At 33.2% G+C, this 22,681-nt stretch overlaps 1 protein-coding gene across 2 annotated transcripts in view; it reads right to left on the reverse strand.

Annotated features, from left to right (window-relative positions):
• The window catches only part of CCDC132 (coiled-coil domain containing 132), a 130,228-nt gene that overhangs the window by 44,122 nt on the left and 63,425 nt on the right, over positions 1–22,681 (reverse strand). For both annotated transcript variants that reach the window (XM_011998265.1, XM_011998266.1), the window contains 6 exons: positions 22,127–22,221; positions 21,710–21,808; positions 15,449–15,539; positions 12,976–13,152; positions 9,986–10,104; positions 7,675–7,781 (listed from right to left, as the gene is read on the reverse strand). In XM_011998265.1, coding sequence (XP_011853655.1) covers positions 7,675–7,781; positions 9,986–10,104; positions 12,976–13,152; positions 15,449–15,539; positions 21,710–21,808; positions 22,127–22,221 — 688 coding nt within the window. The remainder of the gene's footprint in view (positions 1–7,674; positions 7,782–9,985; positions 10,105–12,975; positions 13,153–15,448; positions 15,540–21,709; positions 21,809–22,126; positions 22,222–22,681) is intronic.

Genomic DNA, 22,681 nt, shown 5'->3' on the forward strand with positions numbered 1-22,681 from the left:
TATATATAAACTTATAAAAATAAATATTTTCTTAAATATATTGTATTTTACTCTATTAAACTTACACATTTTCAAAGAAATTATTTTAAATGGAAACTCCTGGAAAAGAGAACTGATGTTGTTTGTATAGTGTCATTTGTAAAAGAGTGTAGGCGTTCCATAACAATGCTGGAAATACGGGGGAGAAATTTTTCCCATTGTGGATATGACAAGAGAGAAAATGGGTTTCTCCTATATTGAAGATTTTAAAAGTTAAGGTTTGTCAGTCCAACATCTATTGGGTTCCTACAAAAGTAAAAAGCACTTGGCCAGGTGCCACATATAGATGCTACAAAAATGATTTAAGGCTCTCATCTATTGGAGTTTATAACCTGATGGGACACAAGCAGGAACAGATTCTGAGTCGGAAGAATAGTCATTATTCTTATTTCAGTACACTAATTTAAGAAACCATCAATGAATATAAATGGCATATAAAGCCATAATAGCACATAAGACAAACTGGAAAAGCTATAAAGGAGGCATAAAGGAAAGGAAAGTTGGTTCAGCTTGGACAATTCAGAAAAAGTTATTGAATAATGAAGTGAAGACCAGAGTAAAAAATTAACAAGTCCATTACCTAAGTGCCTGGCTACCAGTTTTATTTTTTAAATATTATATCTTAGCCCCCCAAATCTCCAATGTCATTTTCTTGTGACACGTACTGAGGGATGGTGCTTTTAGGATTATGCTCTCAAAAGATAAGGCTGTACATACAGGTAGCAATTCAGAAAATATTTTTAAATGTTAAAAATATAAATTCATGTAAATAACATCTAAATATATGTTATCTCATAGTATTATCTTATAGTAGTAGTATGTAGATAATATATAGTATATATATTAGTATAGTATATTATACTACATATAGTAGCATATATATTATATATAATATATAGTATAGTGTATATATTATCTACATACTATTATATTAATGTATATATTATATATACTATATAATGTATATTAATTATAGTATATTAATGATATAATTATATCATTATTATAATATGATTATAAACAGAAATACTAGCATGTAGTTTAAAGAGAATGAGAAACTTTTTTTCTTAAACATTACATATGAAAATATTGTTTGCTTAAAAGATAACTTAATCATAAAACATGGTTTTAAAATTTTAAAACACATAAAAAAGTACTGTGATACTTCTGTAAGACTACACTATGACTTCATTGAACTCTAATTTTATCCAAATATCTGAAACAAGGATACTTTAAAAACAACTTATATTCAAAAAAAACAAAAGAAGCTACCATTTTAATTATGCAGTCAAGAATTTTCCCGTTAAATACACATTGTTTTACATTTCAATTAGGAAAATAACAGAAAGGAACCAAAGGTTCTCAAAGTGTGGTCCCTAGACCAGCTGCATCAACATTACTTGGAAACTTGTTAAAGATGCTCATTCTCAGATTATACCCTAGAGCTACTGAATCAGATACTCTGGGAGTGGGGGACAGCAATCTGTGTTATGTTTGTTTATTTGAGACAGAGTCTTGCCCTGTCACCCAGGCTGGAGTACAGTGGTGCAATCTCAGCTTGCTGCAACCTTGGCTCACTGCAACCTCTGCCTCCTGGGTTCAAGCCATTCTCATGCCTCAGCCTCCCAAGTATGTGGGATTACAGAAGTGCCCTACCACATCTGGCTAATTTTTGTATTTTTAGGAAAGACAGGGTTTTGCCATGTTGGCCAGGCTGCTCTCAAACTCCTGACCTTAAGTGATCCATCTGCCTTGGCCTCCCAAAGTACTGGGATTACAGGTGTGAGCCACCAAACCCAGCCAGCAATCTGCGTTTTAACAAGCCCTCTAGGTGATTCTGGTGCGTGCCAAAATTTAAAAATCAAAGGCTAGATCACCATAAAGGATGAATAAAACAATAAAGCACAGTTCTTCTTTCTTCTTGACAGGCTCTCACGCCTTGGTTTTCAAGACTTCTACTTCACCTCCTAATTTTTCTCCTGCCTTTCTGCTGTTCATTCATGACCTCCTTCACTGTCTGATCTTGTGTTTGCCCTTCTAATATATCCATATCCACTGCTGTTTCCTAGGTTTCCACACTCAGCTATCTTGTGTTATACATTTTTGTGTGTAGGAAGGGTAGTAGAACTTCTGATTTTTTATGAACTCAAAAGGTTAAGAGCCTCTGCCAAGATAAACTCATCCACTACCACGGTTTTAACTATTTTATAACAATGACTCAAATTATGTATCCTGATCATCTTTTTTCTCCTGACCTCCACATCCATCTATGTAACTACCTATAGACTATTTCTACTTAAACGTCCCAGAGGTACCTCTATACCTCCGAAGTCTACCCTATCATCAGCTCTGCAAACTTGGTCTTCCTCTCATCTTTCCTTTTTCATTTCTGGCATTATCACTAGTTAATCGCACAATCCTAAAATTTGAGTGATCGCTCATCACTGATTCACCGATTCTGTCTGTTGTATTTCTAAAATCTCTCTAATCTGCCCTTCTCTCTATTACAATGGCCACTGCCATCCATATCCAGGCTTATGTCCTCATCATCCCTTGCCTGGGAGACTTCAACAGTCTGCCATCCAGTCTTTGACCTTCTCCAGTTTCCCCTTAGCCAAAGTCAATCCCTTATTTACACTTTTTTAAAAACAACAAATCTGCTGGGGTCTCTCCCCTGTTAGAAATCCCTGAAGGCACTTATGTCCAAGCTGCATAGGACAGTCTATGAGGCCTTCTGATAATCGGTTCTTGCCCATCTTTCTCGTCACGTCTCCCCTGCTTCTGCCTCCAGCCCCCATCATGTTTCTTACATTCCAGCAAACTAGACTACTGGGGTCTCTGAATACATCATGTCTTGCACATGTTCTTTCTGTCCAAAATGCCTTTACCAACTTCTTCATCTATGAGAACTTATTCATCTTTCAAACTCAATTAGGGTGTCAGTCCCCACAGTGAATCAGTCCTTTCACTTCCCACCCAAAAAGGAAAATTAATCATCATTCTTTCTCTCGCCTCTTTTCTGTTTATTTATGCTTATAACAACACACTGTAAATTTTTTTATTTGTATGCTATTTCCCTCGTTGGGTTCCTTAAGTAGAAAGACTATAGTTTCTTCATGACTGTATCTCCAACAGCTAGCTGGAAACAAAGTAGTGACTCAAAAAAACAAAAAAATCTGTTGGACTAAAACTGATGGATGCAATATACATGGCAAAAAAGGAACTGATTTCCTTAATGTTGAAATTAAAACCTATAATTTCCTTATTACATAAAAATGAGCAGTGGATATAAGTAGTTCACAAGTAAATAGAAATGTCTTTTAAGCATATGAAAAGATGCTTCAATTCACTCATAATTAAACACATTTTTGAATGAGATGGCATTTTTAACCTATCAGACTAGCAAGGACCCAAAGCTGGAGGATATACAGTGTTGCTGAGACTAAGAAAAGAGCTACCCTCAAATACTGTTGATGAATGAGTAAACTAACAGAACTCTGTTAGTAAGCTCGTTAGTAACCTCATTGGTAAATTGAGAATGTCCATCAAAACTGGAAATGTATATACTCTTTCATCCAGCTAGAGGAAGCATTTATAGGAATTTGTTCTATAGCTCTATCGGTATATGCACAAAGAATTTCTTCAAGGATACTTGCTGTTGCAGTTTGTAGTATGAAATGACGTAACCTATATGTTGAAAAGTAGAAGACGTATAAATTGTGACACTTATACTATTACATCTATACAATAGGAAAAAAGAATGAAATCCACACATACTAAGATAAGTAATACATTAAGTTATTTTAAGTGTAACCTTAAGATATTTTAAGTAAAAAAGCCAGATAAAAACAGTATAGTGTAATCCAATTTTCGAAACAAACAAAACAACAACAAAAAAATAGGAGAGAGGAGATACACATATTAAATATAGTTGTACTAACACTAATATTTCCAGAAGAAAACAGGAGAAACTGAGTCGTTTTGTCTGGGGAAGGAGATTTGCAGCTCAGGGGCTCTGCTTATACCTTGCGGTATTTTAATTTTTAACCACTTTCATGCATTACCTTTCAATTTAAAATGCTCAATGATAAAGAGTATGCCAGCAAACTAAAGTGCTGGGAAACTTCAACAGTCTGTCATCTAGTATTTTACCTTCCCCCAAGGAAAAGAATGTATATTATACCTAAAAGAATATATATTACACCTAAATATCCCTTAGATGCACATATCCTATTTTCATTTTAAATACTGATGCACGTGCTAGGGTATATTTTTTTCTAGCTACTAAAGTGGTAATTTTGTTGTTGTCGGCAGTTGTTATAAGCATGGACTTCGGTAATCTAGCTCCTGCTCCTCAGACCTATCATACCTGCTCAAGTGAGAGCTGTCTCCAGGAGAGAGAACCATGAATACCAAGGCTATTTCACTGATGAGACACATTTCCTAAAATTTCTCTTTCTCTGTCTGCAAGAAACCATCAGGCTGACAGAATTTTCTCTTTATATAATACAAGCAAGTCTTCTGATCAGTTCTCTCCACTAGTGCAAAGCCTCCCTGAGCCTTTCTAATAAATTTAGTTACCACCTGGGGTAAGGGAGCCCCATTAACACTCTTTTGTTTACACTCTGCTAATTATCTGCCAAGTAAATACTACTTGAAAGGGACATTTTAAATATGCCTTTAATGTTCTAATATGTGTTTCCGAAATACTCAATAATTAGTTTCTTCATCTTCTCAAGTATCAAAAATTAATCTGTCTTATTTACATAACCATACTTCTCCCTTTGTAGGAAGAGGCATGACTTTTGCCAGTTTATAATCTTCAGGCACTTCTATGCAATAACAACAGTGGATGGAATAGTGCATTTACTAGTCAGAGACCTCTGAGACAGTGGCTTCCTTAAAGTTCTGTTTTGTATATATCTAAAAACTGAAGATAAAAACATCCCAGGGAGAGAGAAAATGATAAGAATAAAAGTCTACTGGGGATCCCAACTGAGGTGATAATGGCAGCACCTAATCCCAGTCCTAAATGAAAAGATATAAAAGTTAAATTGTCATACTTGGCATTGTTTCCTAATTGCAAGTCCAGTAAAAGATATGGTAGTGTAGAAAGCTGAAATTGCAATAGTCAAATTCTCTTCACAGAGTAAGGTTTTATTCAGGACTGTGCCATACTTTAAAGGCTCTTGAATGTGGCTTTTCTCAGTTCCTATAAACCCACTGTTCAAAAGCAAGGCCCACTATGTTGATCAGCAATCTTCATATAAGAATTTGTTGTTACTATCGTCTGAATTCAGCACCAGGAGCATATTTCTACCATTACTATAAAGGCCTGTATCTTTTTCACAGATAATAAGGATAGTGGAATACATTGTTTTGTGAATTCCCTTATGCCTACCAAGAAGTTAAGCACTGTATTTGATGTCTGCATTAAATATGATATGATAAAGCATGATGTGCCCATTCCTCAACTTTGCCTTATCCTTGTATTTTATTTTATTTGATTATTATGAAAATATGCCTTCAGAGTAAACAGCAACATGACTACCTCCAGCCCCTTTTGAACTAGGTAAGGTAAAAAATATAAACAACTGTTTAGATGTGTTTAATTATATTATTTTTCCCAATTTCCCATAAGAGCATGATACAGTCCTGCCCACTTTCCTTGACTTGCAGTGCTTCCTGTGGCAGAAGCATACTTCTCCCTCCCCTTGCCAAGCCTGACTTGCTTTGGCCATGACATGTCAGAGGAAGTCAAGGGTGACACATGGAAGCAGAAGCTTCAGGAGTCATAACAGAGTTTGCTCTTGCTCTTCTTCCCATGTTCCAGATTGGTTGGTACTATTCTTTCAACCTACATCTTAGAATGAAGAGACACACGGAGCAGAGCTACATATAATCAGGAGACAATGCGTATCACGAGTGAAAAATAAAACTTTGTGGTTGAAAGTCATTGATGCACCAAGAGCTGCTTGTTACTTCAACATAATCTAACAAAAGCTGACTACATCTCAAGTGATGTGTTCAGACACTGAAAAGTGCTGAGTCTAGAAGGCTAAGGGGGATGACAATTATTCTGAAATGTCTGAATTTCTATCAGCGAGGACAAGATAAAGGAACTGAGCTCATGAAGCCTGAAAAATGGATTGTGGGGTGGTTGGTATGAGAAAAGGAAGGACAGGACAACTACCACCACATATCTGAAAAGTGATCACATGGAAGAATAGAAGAAATAGAAGATAAAAGAAATAGAACAGAATAAATAGAAATAGAAAAAAAAATTTTTTTTAAGCATGAACTTATTCTTCTTGCTTCTAAGGGCAGAACTCTTAGACCAAAAGGACAGACCAAAAGCTAGAAACACAGAGAGACAGGTTTTGGTTTACCTGGGGGAAGAGACTTCTACTAATGAGATCAGTCTAATGATAGAATGAGTAGCCTTGCAAACCACTAAGTTTCCAATGACTGGGAATCACGAAACAGAAGCTAGACAGCCACCACATATTAGAGACATTACAGAAAGACAACCGACTTCATGGGAACTTACACCAATGACCTCTCAGCACTCTTCCAATTCTGATTCTACAAATTCTAGAGAGTTATTTCTGACACTATGTTCAGTCAGTTCTCTTGGAAGAAGAAGAAAAGCTTAGTTTCCTGGCAATAATTAGTCACAGAATAGCTTTTTAGAATCTATCCTTTTTTCTGAGCATCATGAAAATGTATACCTTTCTTTTCTTCTCAGTTCAGTAACATTTTTTGCTCTTTCTAGAGAAACCGTGACTCCTAAAAAGCATTCTATACATTTTATCCTATTCATTAATTACATTTAATAATTATCTTAAAGAACATGGACTATTTCAACAGAGCTAAGGCAATAGGTAAATACCATCTCCATAGATGGAGATTTTTATAGAAAATCACTAAAATTCCTGATTGGAATAATGAAGGTTGATATGAGAAGACATCTCCATAACTTATTTGTCAAATAGATAGACTTATTAGTGAGATAGAAAGGCTAAAAACATACAAGATGTTGAAATACTGACATTAAAAAAAAATCCACATCATCCTCAAACCTGAATATTTAAAATGTCATTTCTTCATATTGTTTCCCTTCTACAAAATCATCAATAAATGTCTTATCTGTAATAAGAACAACATTTCCCATAATCTGAACATTTAGCTTGTAAATCCCTTAAGTCTGAAAATGTCAGAAAGTCACTATTCACTCTGCCTGACAGAATACTGTAAAGATGTATGAAACAACAAAGTAGAAAAATATTGTATAAATGTGAAACTGGTACTATCTTATCTTACATGTACCTCTAACCTACCTAGAGAATTTTTCATCACATTTCAATTAACTGAAATATTTTAGAAAAATTGGAAGATACAAAGACTTAATAAACAGGTAACTTAAAAAGAGAAACTGGCATTACTATTAGTATTACAGTATTTGGAACATTTAAAATGAGAAGCATAGACATATGATAACCTTAAATCCCTTATTGCAGAGAGCACTGCAGTATACCAGACAACGAAAACCACAAGTAAAAGTCATTCAGTAACAAACTAATTTAACTGTTATAATGTTTCTTTTTCTTTGTTTTTAAATGTGTAGCTACTTACCAACAAGTCTTATTACATTCAACGTTGTATTTGTTAAGATAGGGGCATTCACTTTATTTAGACTGTAATCTGATTTCTTCCTGCTTTTTAGAGTTTCCCGAGAAACACTTTATATGAAAAAACAAAACAGAGTTGCTAGAGTTGTCAAGTAATAAACCAATAAGTTACTCAGATTAGTCCATAGCCTTTATTAACTAATTATTTAATGAAAATCGTACTATGCATTAGGTAAAGATATAGAGATTAACTTCTTATCCTTATAAAATTTACAATCCATAAGTAAGGGAAATAAGTAAGCAAAAAAATAAAGTACCATAATGCATTTCTTCGATTATAAAACATTATCAACCACTAAAAAAACTAATCACTTTAAAAAACAAATTTTCCAAGATAATTACATATCTAGGTGCAGATGTACTATGTTTCTTGATTTCAGAAACTTATAAACATGAAAAAATACCCTCCTAAGAATCTGAATTAAGTAGAGAATATTGGTGACAGTATTTGGGGTTAAGGGGCAGCATTAGGTTAGGTTCAAAAGAAAAGTAAAAGTTATATGGTCAGCACAGAAAAAAGGGCCAGCATAAAACAAGGTTAGAGATAAGAGAGAACAGAGTGTGCTCAGAAAAGTACAAGGAGTTCACCATATTCGCAAGTAGAAGAAATGAACAGAGGGGAAAGTAATAAGAAAGGAGGCAAGTAAAGGCCGGATATCCCTGAAAGCAATCAAACCTGAGGGATATGAACCTTATCTTGAATATAGTGGTGAGTCACTAAAAGCTAACCAGAAAAACAGCAAGATTAAATTTGTAACTATGAAAAAAAAAACCCTAAATTTAAATCTAAGAGTTGTTTGGAATGGGGCAAGCCTAGAGACAAGAATCCAAGGTAAAGGAGTTGATTTAATAATCTGGCACAGAGATAATTTTGGGATAAACTAGAATGGTAGTGGTGAAATGCCAGAAAAAGTGGTCAACTCAAGAGACACAAGTTAGAATTGATAATAACTCTTAATGTATTGGCTTCAGGCACTAATTCGTTCAATTCAAACTTCTTAGGGGTAACTTTAGGGGGCTGCAGTAACCCTACCAAAAATGGAGGTATACACATGGCAGACACTATCTTACTTGTATATTTCAATTCAAATAGACCTTTCCTTTTGGCCAAAATATGCCCAAAACATCTAATAAAGAATTCCAACAAAATAGTTCTATTTAGTTCACAGTAGATCATACTGACACTTAATATCATACATATGCAAAAACCAATAGAACAAATTTTTTCAATTAAAATAGCTACAATTTCGTGAACTGCTCACTTTTGAAAACAGTATTATTTCAGTCGGGATTTCAAGTTAAACAGTATTAAATAGGTAGCTTGGCGTTAAACGGTAAGAGTATACTTATCGTTACTACCATTAAGAAAAAAAAGTACATTTATAGTCACTAAACGTATGATAGTCATGAAATCAAGTCATTTCAACATTCCAGAATCAGGTCCATTTAACTGGCAAAAGGTAAGACAAAATTCTGTTATAATTATCATAGTTTTGAAGAGGTCAGTTTATCATAAAACAAAACTCAACCACTAATAGGACACCTTGGTAGAAAGTTCAAATAGTGAACAAAAATGACACAGGGGAAATAAGTGGTGATTTTCTGTGTTTACAAGATTGAAGCAAGAACTCCACATACAAAACAAATGATCATTTTCTCCTTGAGGTTTTTTATTTATCTATGTAAATCGCATAAATGGCCACCAAAGGCAGGATTGATTTTATAAATCTAAAGGCTTTTTCCTCTGCAAAAACTAATCTCTTTGATTATGCCCAATATTTTTGACAATAATTTTAACAGATTTTAAAAAATGACTAACTTCGTGATGCCATAAAAAAGGAATTAGAATCTTGCTACAAAAAGCAATGTCAAACACACTACGTAACTCAAAGGAAAGCTACATTAAAACTAGCCATTTAAGAACTTTTAAATGGCTAAATCAATTTCTTTTTTGACACATTAACAATCCAGTTCATAGTTAAATGAACTGATTTGTGAGATGCTGGCAAAGGTTTTGCTAGGCAGAACTTTTCATATAACTATTTTATTTTTCATGAAATCCAGTTATGAAATGTTAGGAGGAAAAACACATTTTTAGCCTTCCAGGAATCATTTAAAACATACTAACTTCTGTCAGGTGACATAATAAGTACCAAAAAAACATAATTTTTGTTTCTTCTTAACCTTAAAGGAAATCCTATATGTTAAGAGCACAAGATAAAATGCTAAATACCACACAATTTAAGAATAATCACCTTTTCACAGGAACATCTCCTGTCTGCTCATCCACATAGTCTCGTTTGAGTTCTTCAGGAACATCACTGTCACTGTCATACTCTTGATAGGCACTCTTTTCTTGTTCATCAGATTCATACTGAAGAAAACACAGGATATTAAAAAATGAGTATAAAGGGCCTCGTTTCGTGGGGTGTCTCAACACAGCGAAAGTACTCAATTTTACAAGAAACCGCTAAATACAAGAAAATCCGTAGTTTAGTTTTAATGTTGTCACCAAGAATCTGATTATTCTTCCATTGTCTTCATCATTCTACCTTAATCAGCACAAAAGAAAAATATTACACCTATAAAAGCTTGAAAATGTGCAACAAAATAAAATCACCATAAACGAAAACCTAACAAACATTCCACTAGGCCTAAAAAGAGAAGAAGAGTACACATAAGCACGTTTTTTTTTTTGGTTTTTTTTTTTTTTTTTTACTTAAAGTCTCTCAGAAGTTTCACCATACTTATTTCCAATTTGCTAATAAAATTCATTAAAAAGAGGTTCAATATCCAATTCTGGCACTCTGGAAGTATTACTTCAGCTTAATAAACATGCACAACACACATGCTGATGTTTTAATTCACTATAAGAGTTAATTTCAAGGGCAGCTTAGAAAATTAAGCTTAGAACACAGTGACCTGCTGAGAATGAGGACAAAAATGGTGGATTTACTCCTGAGAGGAAAGATGTCTTCCTAACATTTTCATCATCTTTATGGCACCATGGCCCAATGCCAGCATGGGAAAGGACAGTGGAATTCATGCACAGTAAAGAAAGCAGTGACAGCACTTTCATCATCATCATCTATTAATGTTATAGATTAATATGATTAAATAATGGCTAATATTAGTATGATTAAATAATAGCTAACATTGAGTTTTTAACCAAGTATTATGCTAAGTTCTTTCATGAATTATCTCATTTAATTGTACAGACACTTCTCTGAGGAAGTTTTATCTCCACATGACAGTTGAGAAAACCAGTATGATAACAACATGGAAATAATTTAGTCCCCTAATTCAACAACTATTTTTTGAGAGTCTGTTCATAAAAAGGTCGTATTTAGATGTGGACCCTGATTCTCAAGGACATAAGTTGCACCTGGGAAGATGAGATCACACATTAATAACTGCAAACAAGCCTTACAGGTACTCCTTTATACTTATACACAATGTGATCCTGATGCCATGCAGAAAGGTATTCTACACAAACTAGGATGTCCTGATTACAACAACAGAGTTTTGTGACCACATCGTATCACAGATACCCATTATTTGAGGATTCAATGTTTGCAAATTTGCCTGCTCACTGAAATTTATTTGTAACCCTAAAGTCAACACTTATGATATTTCTGGAGTCATTCATAAATGTGCAGAACAGTGAAAAGTTTGAGTCATCCAACATGCATGTACCCAGCTGAATACAAAGCATGCTCTGTCTTCTTGCTTAGGCTCTCATACTATAAACAAGTTTCCTTTTCATGACCTATTTAGTGCCAAGTGCTTTGTATTTTTGTGCTTTTTGTTGGTGATTTAACTGTTTAGAATGCCACCACAAGTGTAGCCCTGAAGTGCTGTCTAGTGTTTCTAAGCACAAGAAGGCTGTGATGTGCCTTAGAAATAAAATATGTGTGTCCGATAAGCTTCATTTAGGCAAGAGTTTATGGTGTTGTTGACTATGAATTCAGATTATGTACTGATGGGCTGATAAATATGTTGTAACCAGAGGCTTATAGGAACCTAATCCTATATTTGCTCTGGGAGTAATGGTTGAGTATTTGTTAAATCAATATTCACAGCAACTTTATAGAACACACTGCTGCAAATAATGGGAATCAAAGGTTATGTAAGTTTTAGTTAGTGAATCACTTTTATAGAGAGATATGTTATTCCAAAATAATTGGAATGACTTTAAATTCCTCTCAGTTTAGTCAATTTCACAGAGGCAAAATGTCACAAAGAATCACTGAATCATAATTTTAAATATGACTTACTATGAAACAATTTAAACTTCATGAATTTCATCTTCACCAAATGAAAAATAAATTCTAAAACTAACATAAAATATAAAGACAAATCCTTCAACATATTTTTGTCACATCTGAATGGTTTTCACTTTAGCTTCATCAATCAAAAATAAAAATTATATTGAGTCATTATGGAAATTATGAAGATCAGAAGAAACCATCAAACAACTTATTAAGTCAAGTAAAATACTGTGAAAATACCATGCAAGTAGCTGTGAAGCAAGCATTCCTCTCACTGTAAATATGGAGAAACTGAGGGTCACAAAGTTAAAATAATTTGCCAAGGGCCACACAGCTGATAAATAATAAAGATGATATTCATTATCTGCCTTCAAATCCTTTACATTAATTCACACTACATCTAGTTAATATTGTTTTTGAGGTCCTAAAAAGTGTTGTTAAAACATTGTACTTCTAAATCTCAAAAAAATATCCCTGCCAAGCAATTAAGCAAGACATTACCACTTTCTCTTAGACAAAGGGACATGGAACAAAAGCAATCTGTGACCCATAAAGGGTGTCGAGAAAAAGGGTCGATGATATCCATTCCCTCACTCATCTCACAATATATCACATCATATTCACATAATATATCACATAAATATTCAGTGAAGAAATTATACTACTATTTGATTAGCAACCTGATAAGAACATCATGTAATAAGAACATAAAGCAAACATAAAGGGAAAATTTACTATTCAAGAGGACAAGGTCAACAAAGCATATTGTAAAGTCATTATCTATAAATGTAATATCATAGATACATTAAGTATATAGGTGGGCAGGGTGGTAGTAAATGGATACATAAATGGGTAGTAAATGGATATCTTTTTTAATAATAATTCATAGCCAATGTAGTAAATTGCCTTGCTCATTGAGTAGAACAGTTTTAAACTAAAAAAAATCTCACTTATGTTTCACATACACCACATACCCCATTAGAAGCTAAGACATCTTCTGTTTCTTCATCTTTGTGGTTGGCCTGAATTTCAAATGGATTCCCACCACTACAGTACTGCTCAAACAAGGTCACTGTTTTTGAAGAAGTTGAGACTGGCTGCTTACTAGGTGAAACTGATGGGGAGCGAGACTGTTCCATGAATTTAAATTCCTAGATGTTAAAAAAGGAGCCAGATACCTTTTAGCAACAATAAAATTCTAACACATAAACTGAATCCCTCAATATAAATGTAGACTTAGCAGAAAAACAACATCTTGATCTTCAAGTTATTGACTTTTAAATCTTTCAAGTTATCTAAAAGTACACACTTAGAAATACATGTCTAAAGGCTTTCCTAAAGACAACTCAGCGAATGATATCACTTAAAACAGTATCATCTGCATCAAACTACTTTTGGCTTCCTTTAAGAAACTGCGGAGATCATTTTTTAAAATAGCTTAAGAAATCTGAATGATGTCTTCTAAAAATTTTAACAGAACAGCAAAAATCCTAATCAATAAAGTCATTTACGAAAACTAATTGTTAAAGTAAAACACTATGCTTTTTCATATGTTGGCACCACTTAAGATATTCTATACAAATACATCAGAAACAAAGTATGAAGTGTATATGTGTTACATTGATGCCTACAAACTTTCATTTACTTTTCTCTATATACCAAGAAACAGACAATACGAACATATATGCCAAAGTCATATGATGTGTCCTCTACTCCTAGCAAAGCTAAAGAGTTGTAAGACCTAGTCTAAATTATGCATTAATCACATGAGGAAACTGAGGCAGTTTGAAGGGATTCAGTGCAAAGTTCAACCTCACACAGCTAATTAGAGGAAAAGTGGGAATAATCTCTAAAGTTCCTTTGAATTACCAAAATCTTGATTTAATGATTTATCACAAAATTTAACAAACATTTTTCTTTTCACTAAATGGAATAATCCCAATATTTAAATCCCAAATATAAATTTCAATGGTATTCTTGAAAGGTATTCTTAAAATTCTTGAAAGGTACATTGACTTGTTGTATTAAATGATATATGTGTTTATTTTCCTTTTACATTTCAACTATACATTTAATCATATACATTAATAATGCCTAAGAATCATGCCATTATTTTTATAATTCTAAACAAGGAGTGAATATACATCAACGAGACTAATTTTTAGAAAATCCAATCCACAGGAATGCATGTCAGGTGAACACTAAGTTGTGAATAGTTTTCAAGGTAACTACTTTAAAGGAGATAATGTTCACCTAGATGGGAATGCTTCAACATGCCTTTTTTAAAAAACATGTCTTACAATTATACTAAGTGTGACAATGTCGCAACACACACACACAATCTGATGGTTAAAAAGGAGTTCAAATAAAATTATTTAATAGATATTCTAAAATGAATGTTAAACTTAGAATTCTAAATAATGTTAAGGAATTACCTTAAATCTTTGAGAACTCGTAAATCCTATGTTAATTTAATGTTAATTGTTATGTTAATACTAATTAACATTAACATCAATTTTGCTGTCTTTAAAGCATTTAATAATCACTATGTTTCAGTGTTTTTAATATTTCTATAATAGGAAAACAATATAAAAAAACTGGATAAGAAGCTATTGTACAATATGAGCATAAAGACAATCAATCCCTATCAAAAAAAACTTCTAATTATGTATTCTGTACATTTATCCAGAGTAAGAAAGTTGCTTTCTAGAAAGCTATTCCTTCCAAAGGCAAAAACTAAAGACCCCGTACTTTCTGAACAAGAATCTAACTATATGCACTGCATTTTGACACTTGGTATTTGCAGAACACAATCTTTCACACAGGAATATTTATCTACAATGTGTTTCAACCAAGGGAAAAATCAAACTAATTAAAGACTTTTTCGCAGATTGCTTATTCTGTAAGTATTTGAGGAACTGATTAACTAATACAAATTAGTTAAGAGTATTTTTTATAAGTGCCTCTTTTATATCTGAGGCATTTTTTCATTACAGGCAAATTTAAGAATTGCAGCACAAATTAGGAACTTACTAGTCCCTTTAAGGAATAAAAAAATTCTATAAATATAATTATTTGTATTATATTTGTATATGTATTAAACTATGCCAAAATATAGCTAATTAATTATTTGCAAAATTTAAATACAGCAGTCAGCCCTTTTTGGAATTCAAAACAAACAAAAAATACCACTTTAACTGTAACTCTTTTTAGGCAAAAGAGATTTCCTGAAGTATGTAAACTGAATTTTATAAAAGAAGACTGATTTTTCACAACCATAAAAGGGTCATTCCTGTAAAACTAATGACTTTCAAGGAAGGAAGATAAGAAACTGCTCCTTAATTTATTTTATAAATGTTTCCATATATTTGCAGACTTTTTTTTCAAAGAAAAAGGGTAAAAAAGATGACTAAACGACAGATTTCTTTGTTCTTAAGAAACACTTACATGAAGTTGCAAGATGCTGAAATTTGACTTAACAGGACAAAGTTCCCAAGTCTCATTCTCTAAGAACATTCTCAGTTCATCGAGCCGTGTTCTTAAAAAAAGAAAATGAACACTCCAAAAAGTGAGAAAAGTGCACTGCACACAAGAATTGAGGAAATAATGTACAATACAAATAATTATAGGATTAATGTCATGATCATAATCAACTTTGAGAACCCATTGGGATTAATACAGTAGACAGAAATGTTTACTTTTGTTAGTTAGTATCTTATCATCCTTGACAGAAAAACTCTCTCAAATGTTACTAAACTAAATATTTTTACTATATTGCAAAAGTAATGCATAGGAAATGACAGTTTTATTAGGGGACTAAATTAAAAGCTTGTCTCTAACTCACATAAATATCCTTAGCTGATACATATATCGATGCTAAAACATAAAGAAAAATCTATAGATTATATGAGATCATAAATACTAACACGTTACGTTAAACAGCACAGATCTGAATCATACCTAGTAAAGCTACAATAGCAAGATAATTATCACTTTCTGAAAACATTTAGCTCAGTGCCTGTCTCTACAAAGCATTTACAAATTATGTGAGCAGGTAAGACACATATATATTTGACATTCCACTAATCACTTATGCCATACTGATCTCTTCTTTCTTTAATGCTATTGTTCTTACTGTCTATCCTGAGTAATCAGCACATGATATAGGCAGTCCCAGAAAAACAAACCTTATTTTCAGTTGACAAAAGGGCCAGTGCCTGCCCTGTTCTTCCCCTTTCTACCACAAGTTGTTAGTACCACGCTAAAAATGAAATCTAGATTTTTTTAAATCCACAGGTTCAAAATAAAGAGACAATAAATACATGAATCTGTAAAAATCAGGAATTGCTCCAAATACTAGAGTTAACAGACAAGGACTTTAAGATAATTATTATAAGTTAAACAAAGTAGAAAAAATGTATAAAGTGCATAGAAAAGAGAATTTCAAATAACTGCAATAAGAAAAACAAACAATAAAAGAATCAAATAGACATTCAAGAACTGAAAAATACACTTCCAATTAAAAACTGATTGGATAAGTAAAACAGCAGTCTAGGGGTGGCTGAAGATGGCATTCATGAACTCAAAGATCAATAGAAAATATCTAAACTGAAGCAAAAATTCGAGGAAAAAAAAGGAAGAAACAAAAGATCATAAGAGATATGTGAGATAGTCAAAACATTTATTATGCAGGCAATTGGATGGAAAGGACAGAGAATAAGCAAAAGCAATATTTGAAGACATAATGGCCAAGAATTCCCAAAAGTGATTGTGCTCATAGCTCATACCACATACAAAAATTACCTCAAGTGGATCACAGTCCTAAGGTAAGAACTAAATGTACAAAACTTGACAACTCAACAATAAAAAACAAGTAACCCAATTCAAAATGGACGAAAGCTTTGAACAAACATTTCTGTAAAGAAGATATACAAAAGGCCAATGAGCACCTTAAAAGCTGCTAAACATCATTAGTTATCAGGGAAATGCAAACCCAAAACATAATAAGATACCACTTCATGCCTACTAGGACAGCCATAATCAGAGACAGAAAACAACAGGTGGTGACAAGGTTTTGGAGAAATTGGAACCCTCATACAGTATTAGTAGGAACGTAAAATGTATCATGACTTTGGAAAAAAGTGTGATTCAGTTCCTCAAAATGTTAAACAGAGAGAGTTACCACAGGACCCAGTAGTTCTACTCTGTATTAGTTTCCTGTGGCTGCTGTAACAAATTACCACAAACTAGGTGACTTAAACAAGCAGAAATTTATTCTCTCACAGTTCTAGAGGCCAGAGCCTGAAAATCAGTATCAGTGGGTTGAAATCAAGGTGTTAGCAGAGCTCCACTCTCTGGAGGCCCTAGGGGATAATCTGCTTCCTGTCTCTTCCAGACAGGTTTGTGGTATTTATTACACAGTAATTTAAAACTAATACAGTGATAAAAGGTACAACCCAGATTGAAGAAGCGTAGTCAACCCTAGGCATAAAAAATGTATACAAAATAATATATGAAGTAAAAGTATATGACAAAACACCAAAAAGGTAAGAGAAGGTAAACGCAGTTACAAAGTTGGTTCCTACATTATTCTGGAAGTATACCACCTAAGGTAGACTACAGTAGAACATAAGTGCATATTGAAATGTTGGCGGTAACCATTACAAGAATGTATTTTTTTTTTTTTCCGAGACAGTCTCACTCTGTCGCCCAGGCTGGAGTGCAGTAGCGTGATCTTGGCTCACTGCAACCTCTGCCGCACAGATTCACACGATTCTCCTGCCTCGGCCTCCAGAGTAGCTGGGATTACAGGCACCTGCCACCATGCCCAGCTAATTTTTTTGTATTTCTAGTACAGACCGAGTTTCACCATCTTGGCCAGGCTGGTCTTGAACTCTTGACCTCGTGATCCATTTGCCTTGGCCTCCCAAAGTGCTGGGATTACAGGCGTGAGCCACTGCGCCTGGCCCCTAATGTTGTTTTAAAATCTTGTCTGACAACTGTTATGTTTTCATATAACCGTTTTTCCATTTACATTTAATGTATTTATTGACATACTTATTAATAGGTTTAAACCTATCATATTTCTGTTTGATATCTAAAAATGTTAAATATTTTAAAGAAATTTTCTCTTTCTGAATTTTTTGGATCAATCATATATATTTTTACTTCTTATATTATATATATTTTTCTCAGTTAGTAAAACAACATCAACAACAACAAAACGAGACCAAACTTGATAAGCTGTTAACAAAGGGCACACTTTAAATATGAGAACATAATTAGAAGGAAAGTTAAAATTACATAAAAACACAATTTCTCAAAATCATGAACTGGGGTAGAATTTTTATCAAAATTATTTTCTCCGTCTATTAAAATAACAACTATGATATTTTCCTGTATTCTGTCAATTGGTAAATTAAATTTCTTAATTTATTTAACGTTTAGCCAACTCACGCTCTCCTATAATAAATCCTACCTGTTCACAGCATATTAACCTTTTTAGGTATCACTGAATTAAATTTGCCAATATTTTGTTTAGGATGTTGCATCTATGTTCTTATGAGATACTAGTCTGTCATTTTCCTTTTTTAATGTCCTCTTGTTATGCTTTGGTATCAATGCTATGCTGGCCTCATAAAATAAGTTATAAAACATTCCCTCTTTCTCTATTTTATGAAACAGTTGTGTTGGTATTGTTTTCTCCTTTCAGGTTTGGTAGAATTTACCAGTGACATCAGCAGGCCTGGAGATCTCTTTATGGAAATGTTTTGAAGCCCAGATATAATTTCTTCAAAAGACATCGGACTATTCATATTTTCTATATTTTGTTTTGTGAGCTCATTAAGTTTGGCTTTATAAGGAATTTGTTTATTTCATCTACTTTGTTGTATTTTCTTCTAAAAAGATAGGTGACTTCTCTCTTCTAACACCAGTCAATGCAATTTTAGGATCCTTGAAAACATTTTATAAGCTTTGATTACTAGAGTAATTACAAAATAAAATGTACTTATTAAATAGAATATTTTGACAACTATACATTGCTCTATAATTTTTATGTCATTAAAGTTTAAATTAGAATATTTATGCTTTTAGAAATTCTCCAACATCTGACAGAATAGTGTTCTTTGGGTGTACATAAACTTAGTATCTGAATATTTTAAAAAATGGGGGGAAATGAAACTTATACTTTTGAGAAGTAGAAACAATAATAGGGGCTGTGTTCCCTCATATGTTCATACAGTTTTATCCTAGAAAAAGATAGTGGAATGCAAACTTTTATACGACTACCACAACTAACATTAATACATTTCATAAGTAGATGCTCCACCAAAAAGAAACTGCTCCTATTTTTATCTTTTTATTATCCCTGTAACTTCAAACCAATAGCTTAAATGGACTCAAAGTCAGAATAATTTGGTTCAAGAATTTCTTCATCCTCAAGAGCTCTATTTGGCAGCAGAGGACCATGAAACAAACTGTATGCACATTTAAACACTTCTATTAGCAAAGTAAGAACACACTTCATCTATATTTCACCATGTTCCATATAGTTTTTCAGTATTTATTTAGTATGATTGGCAAAGGGAATATTAAATTGGGATTTTGCAGATTTAGATTTATTACTGGCTAATGTAATGACTTTAGTCAATTCAATGTATGGACACTAGCATCATTTCTAAAGTTTGTGTCAAGTTTACCTTGTTTTGTAAAGAAATAAATGTACCTTAGGACACACTGATGGTTTGCACCAACTTTACGAAATGACTTCCACCGTAATTTTCCCGATGCAACTGTCAGAGCAAAAATGACTACAGACAGGACAGAAACTAGACTACCTTAAACTTCTGTTTAAATACTAGGGAAAAAGAAGAATACTAAGTAATAATTAAATCTTTGCTGTTTAACCTGCCCCAATTTTTACAATATACAATACTGCAAGAAAACGGGTCAAGATGTCTAGGCAACACTTATGGAGACCTTTTAATCTGGCCACTTCATTTTACAATTCATAGAATCACAGGCCAGAGAGGTTAAGTGATTTGCCAATATCAGACAGTTGGTAAGCAGCAAAAAATGGGACAATAACCCAAGTCTACCATTACTCAACCCAGCTTTACTTCTAATAATATAGCACAGCCACTTCAATGAGAAATAAGTTTCACAAATGTTTCTAAGAGAAGTTCTTTAAAATGTTGAGTGTTTGGGGAAGATTTAAGTGATTCGTTTCTGTATTCTCTAATTTCATTAATGTGAACTCTGTGAGGAATTTCCATTATGGTCAAAATGCCCCTAGCTAGTTGCTACAGATGACAGACACCTTTTGATAATAAGTAAAACAGAATGCAGAATGGAAGCCACTAAATAAATCAGTGGTTTTATATTGTACACACATCCTAGACACTGGGAACACCAAAAGTGATCCCAGTTGTCATGCTGGATATGAAGCAATCTCTGGGAAGAGAGACATTTGGTGTGCCTTCATACTGCAAGGAAAGTGAGGCTTCTGGCTCCTTTGTGTTTCCATTTTATTTCCCTATCCATGATTAACAGGCCCCTCCCCCTTCTATACAGGAATGTTAATAGGGCCAGCCTTTTCATTTAGTCAGGGCTTAAGTTTTAGCAGACAAGGAAGTTATAAATAAACGCAGTGTTAGGGTTTCCTGTTGGTCCCTTCCCACCGTTTCCCTGAGGTTTATTCAATTAAGTTTCTAAAAAATTTTTAAACACTCTCAGTTGTGAAACTCAAGGGCTTTGCTTTGGTATAGTTCAACTTAAATCTTTTTCAAACAATTTACTTGTTTACAATTAACACAGACAACTTGTATTCAAATATATTTAATAATAATCAACGGTTTGGTGTTCAGTCATCTCTCTTTTGACACGGCATATATCACTGTGAGCAGGTACTGACTATGAACAAGGAGCAAAAGCAGAATTTCAAATCATGACTCTCTCTGGCACCAAATAAGGAAATCAAAACTTAAATTCAATTGTAAAAAGTAAAAGTTCAGAATAAAAAGTAACATGAAACTCAACTCAAAGGACAAAATACATGTAAGGGATACAACTTGGGGTCTAGCTTATATGAAGAAAAATCTAATGTTAGCTCTCCCTTCCTTCAATTTACTGCTGCTGTAAGCATATAATCACACCGCTATTATGAACATTCTTTCCCACCTTCCTCCTCTACCCAAATCATTCCTAGTCACTCTTTTAAATATTAGCAGTGATTGTTTTGCAAAGCAATGAAGTATACAAATTTGGCTTTATAGCGAAATTCTGAATATCACATCCTCTCCTGTAGAAGCCTTCTTACTTCTAAAAGATAGATACTCTCAAGCACCCCCTCACTGAGCACTGATTTAACTTCCTTATAAGCACACGCATATGTATGCAGGTAGTGGAACAGCAGCCAAATTCTTTCTGTGAACCTTGATCTAATAATCATGTTTTACTCATAAAGAAATCAGTTCAATATTTTAAGCCCCTCAAGACAAAGAATATTTTAAAATGTACAATGAATATGTAATGAGAACATTTCATCATATTTTGGTTAAAAAAATCCTTAGCCATCTTAAAAAAGCTACAACACATTCAAATTCAAAAGTAATCGTTTAAAATCAATTAATGCTATAAGATTAAGTATTAGACAAAAGAATTCTCATTACCTAAATAAGTCCATTCATATTTTATTAGAGTTCTTACCTATGGTAATTTTTGAAATAATTGACACTTTGTTTTCTAATAGATTCCTGTAAAACTTCAGACTTGCTACCACAAAATTCTTCTCCAACTTGCATCAACCTAGTTGGATAAAAAGGTTTCAGTAAATTTCAGCAACATCCTTATAGAGAAAAAGAAGTGCGGGTTCTCTTTCTTCAAAGACTAAAAAAAATCGCTAAAATTTGGATATGTGAAAAAATTCTAAAGACCACAAATTCAAAAAGGTTTACAAACATCCAAAGGGCAGAAATATTTAAATACACTCACAAACTTAGCAGCAAAAATTATCTTCATTTCCATAAAGAAGTTATAGATGAGAGCTCACTAGGTTCATGATTTCTTTGATTATCATGGTTGAATGACTCAAACTAAAGAATAAGACAAGATCTTAAACACTACCTGCTGATTATGTCCAAAACAAAGATGAAATCATCATATTTGAATATAGACAAATCGGTTCCAAGCAAGTAGGTTTTTACTTTTAGCTGAACATCCTGTAAGATAAAGAAAAAAAAAAAATCAAGCAAACCCAAAATACAGAAAATAAGTTATCAGAACCATTTACTCTATAGTTCCAGATTAAAATGAGACAGGAATATATTCCTAATTTGTTAATGAGTATCTATTTAGGCTAATAGCCAACATCCTTAAGGGAGATATAATAGAGACAATCCCATTTCCTATATCAGGAATGCCATCAGGTTGCCAAACTGAATAGAAACTAGCTACATAAAGTGCCAAGTCAGTATTTCCAAGTACATTGAATTACCAGAAATTCTATCATAGATTGTAAAATTTTAACTAAGTACAATTAAGGCCTACTGGGAGACTAAGTCAGAAACAAATCATATCTGACCCTGGGTGTATATTCAATAACTATAAGATTTTCCTTTCTTTTTATGCATTAATATTCAGAAAAAAGTCAGCCTAAATCCACAATGATACATTATTTAT

The sequence above is a fragment of the Mandrillus leucophaeus genome, unplaced genomic scaffold (genome assembly GCF_000951045.1).
Source record: "Mandrillus leucophaeus isolate KB7577 unplaced genomic scaffold, Mleu.le_1.0 Scaffold565, whole genome shotgun sequence".
Taxonomy (NCBI): Eukaryota; Metazoa; Chordata; class Mammalia; order Primates; family Cercopithecidae; genus Mandrillus; species Mandrillus leucophaeus.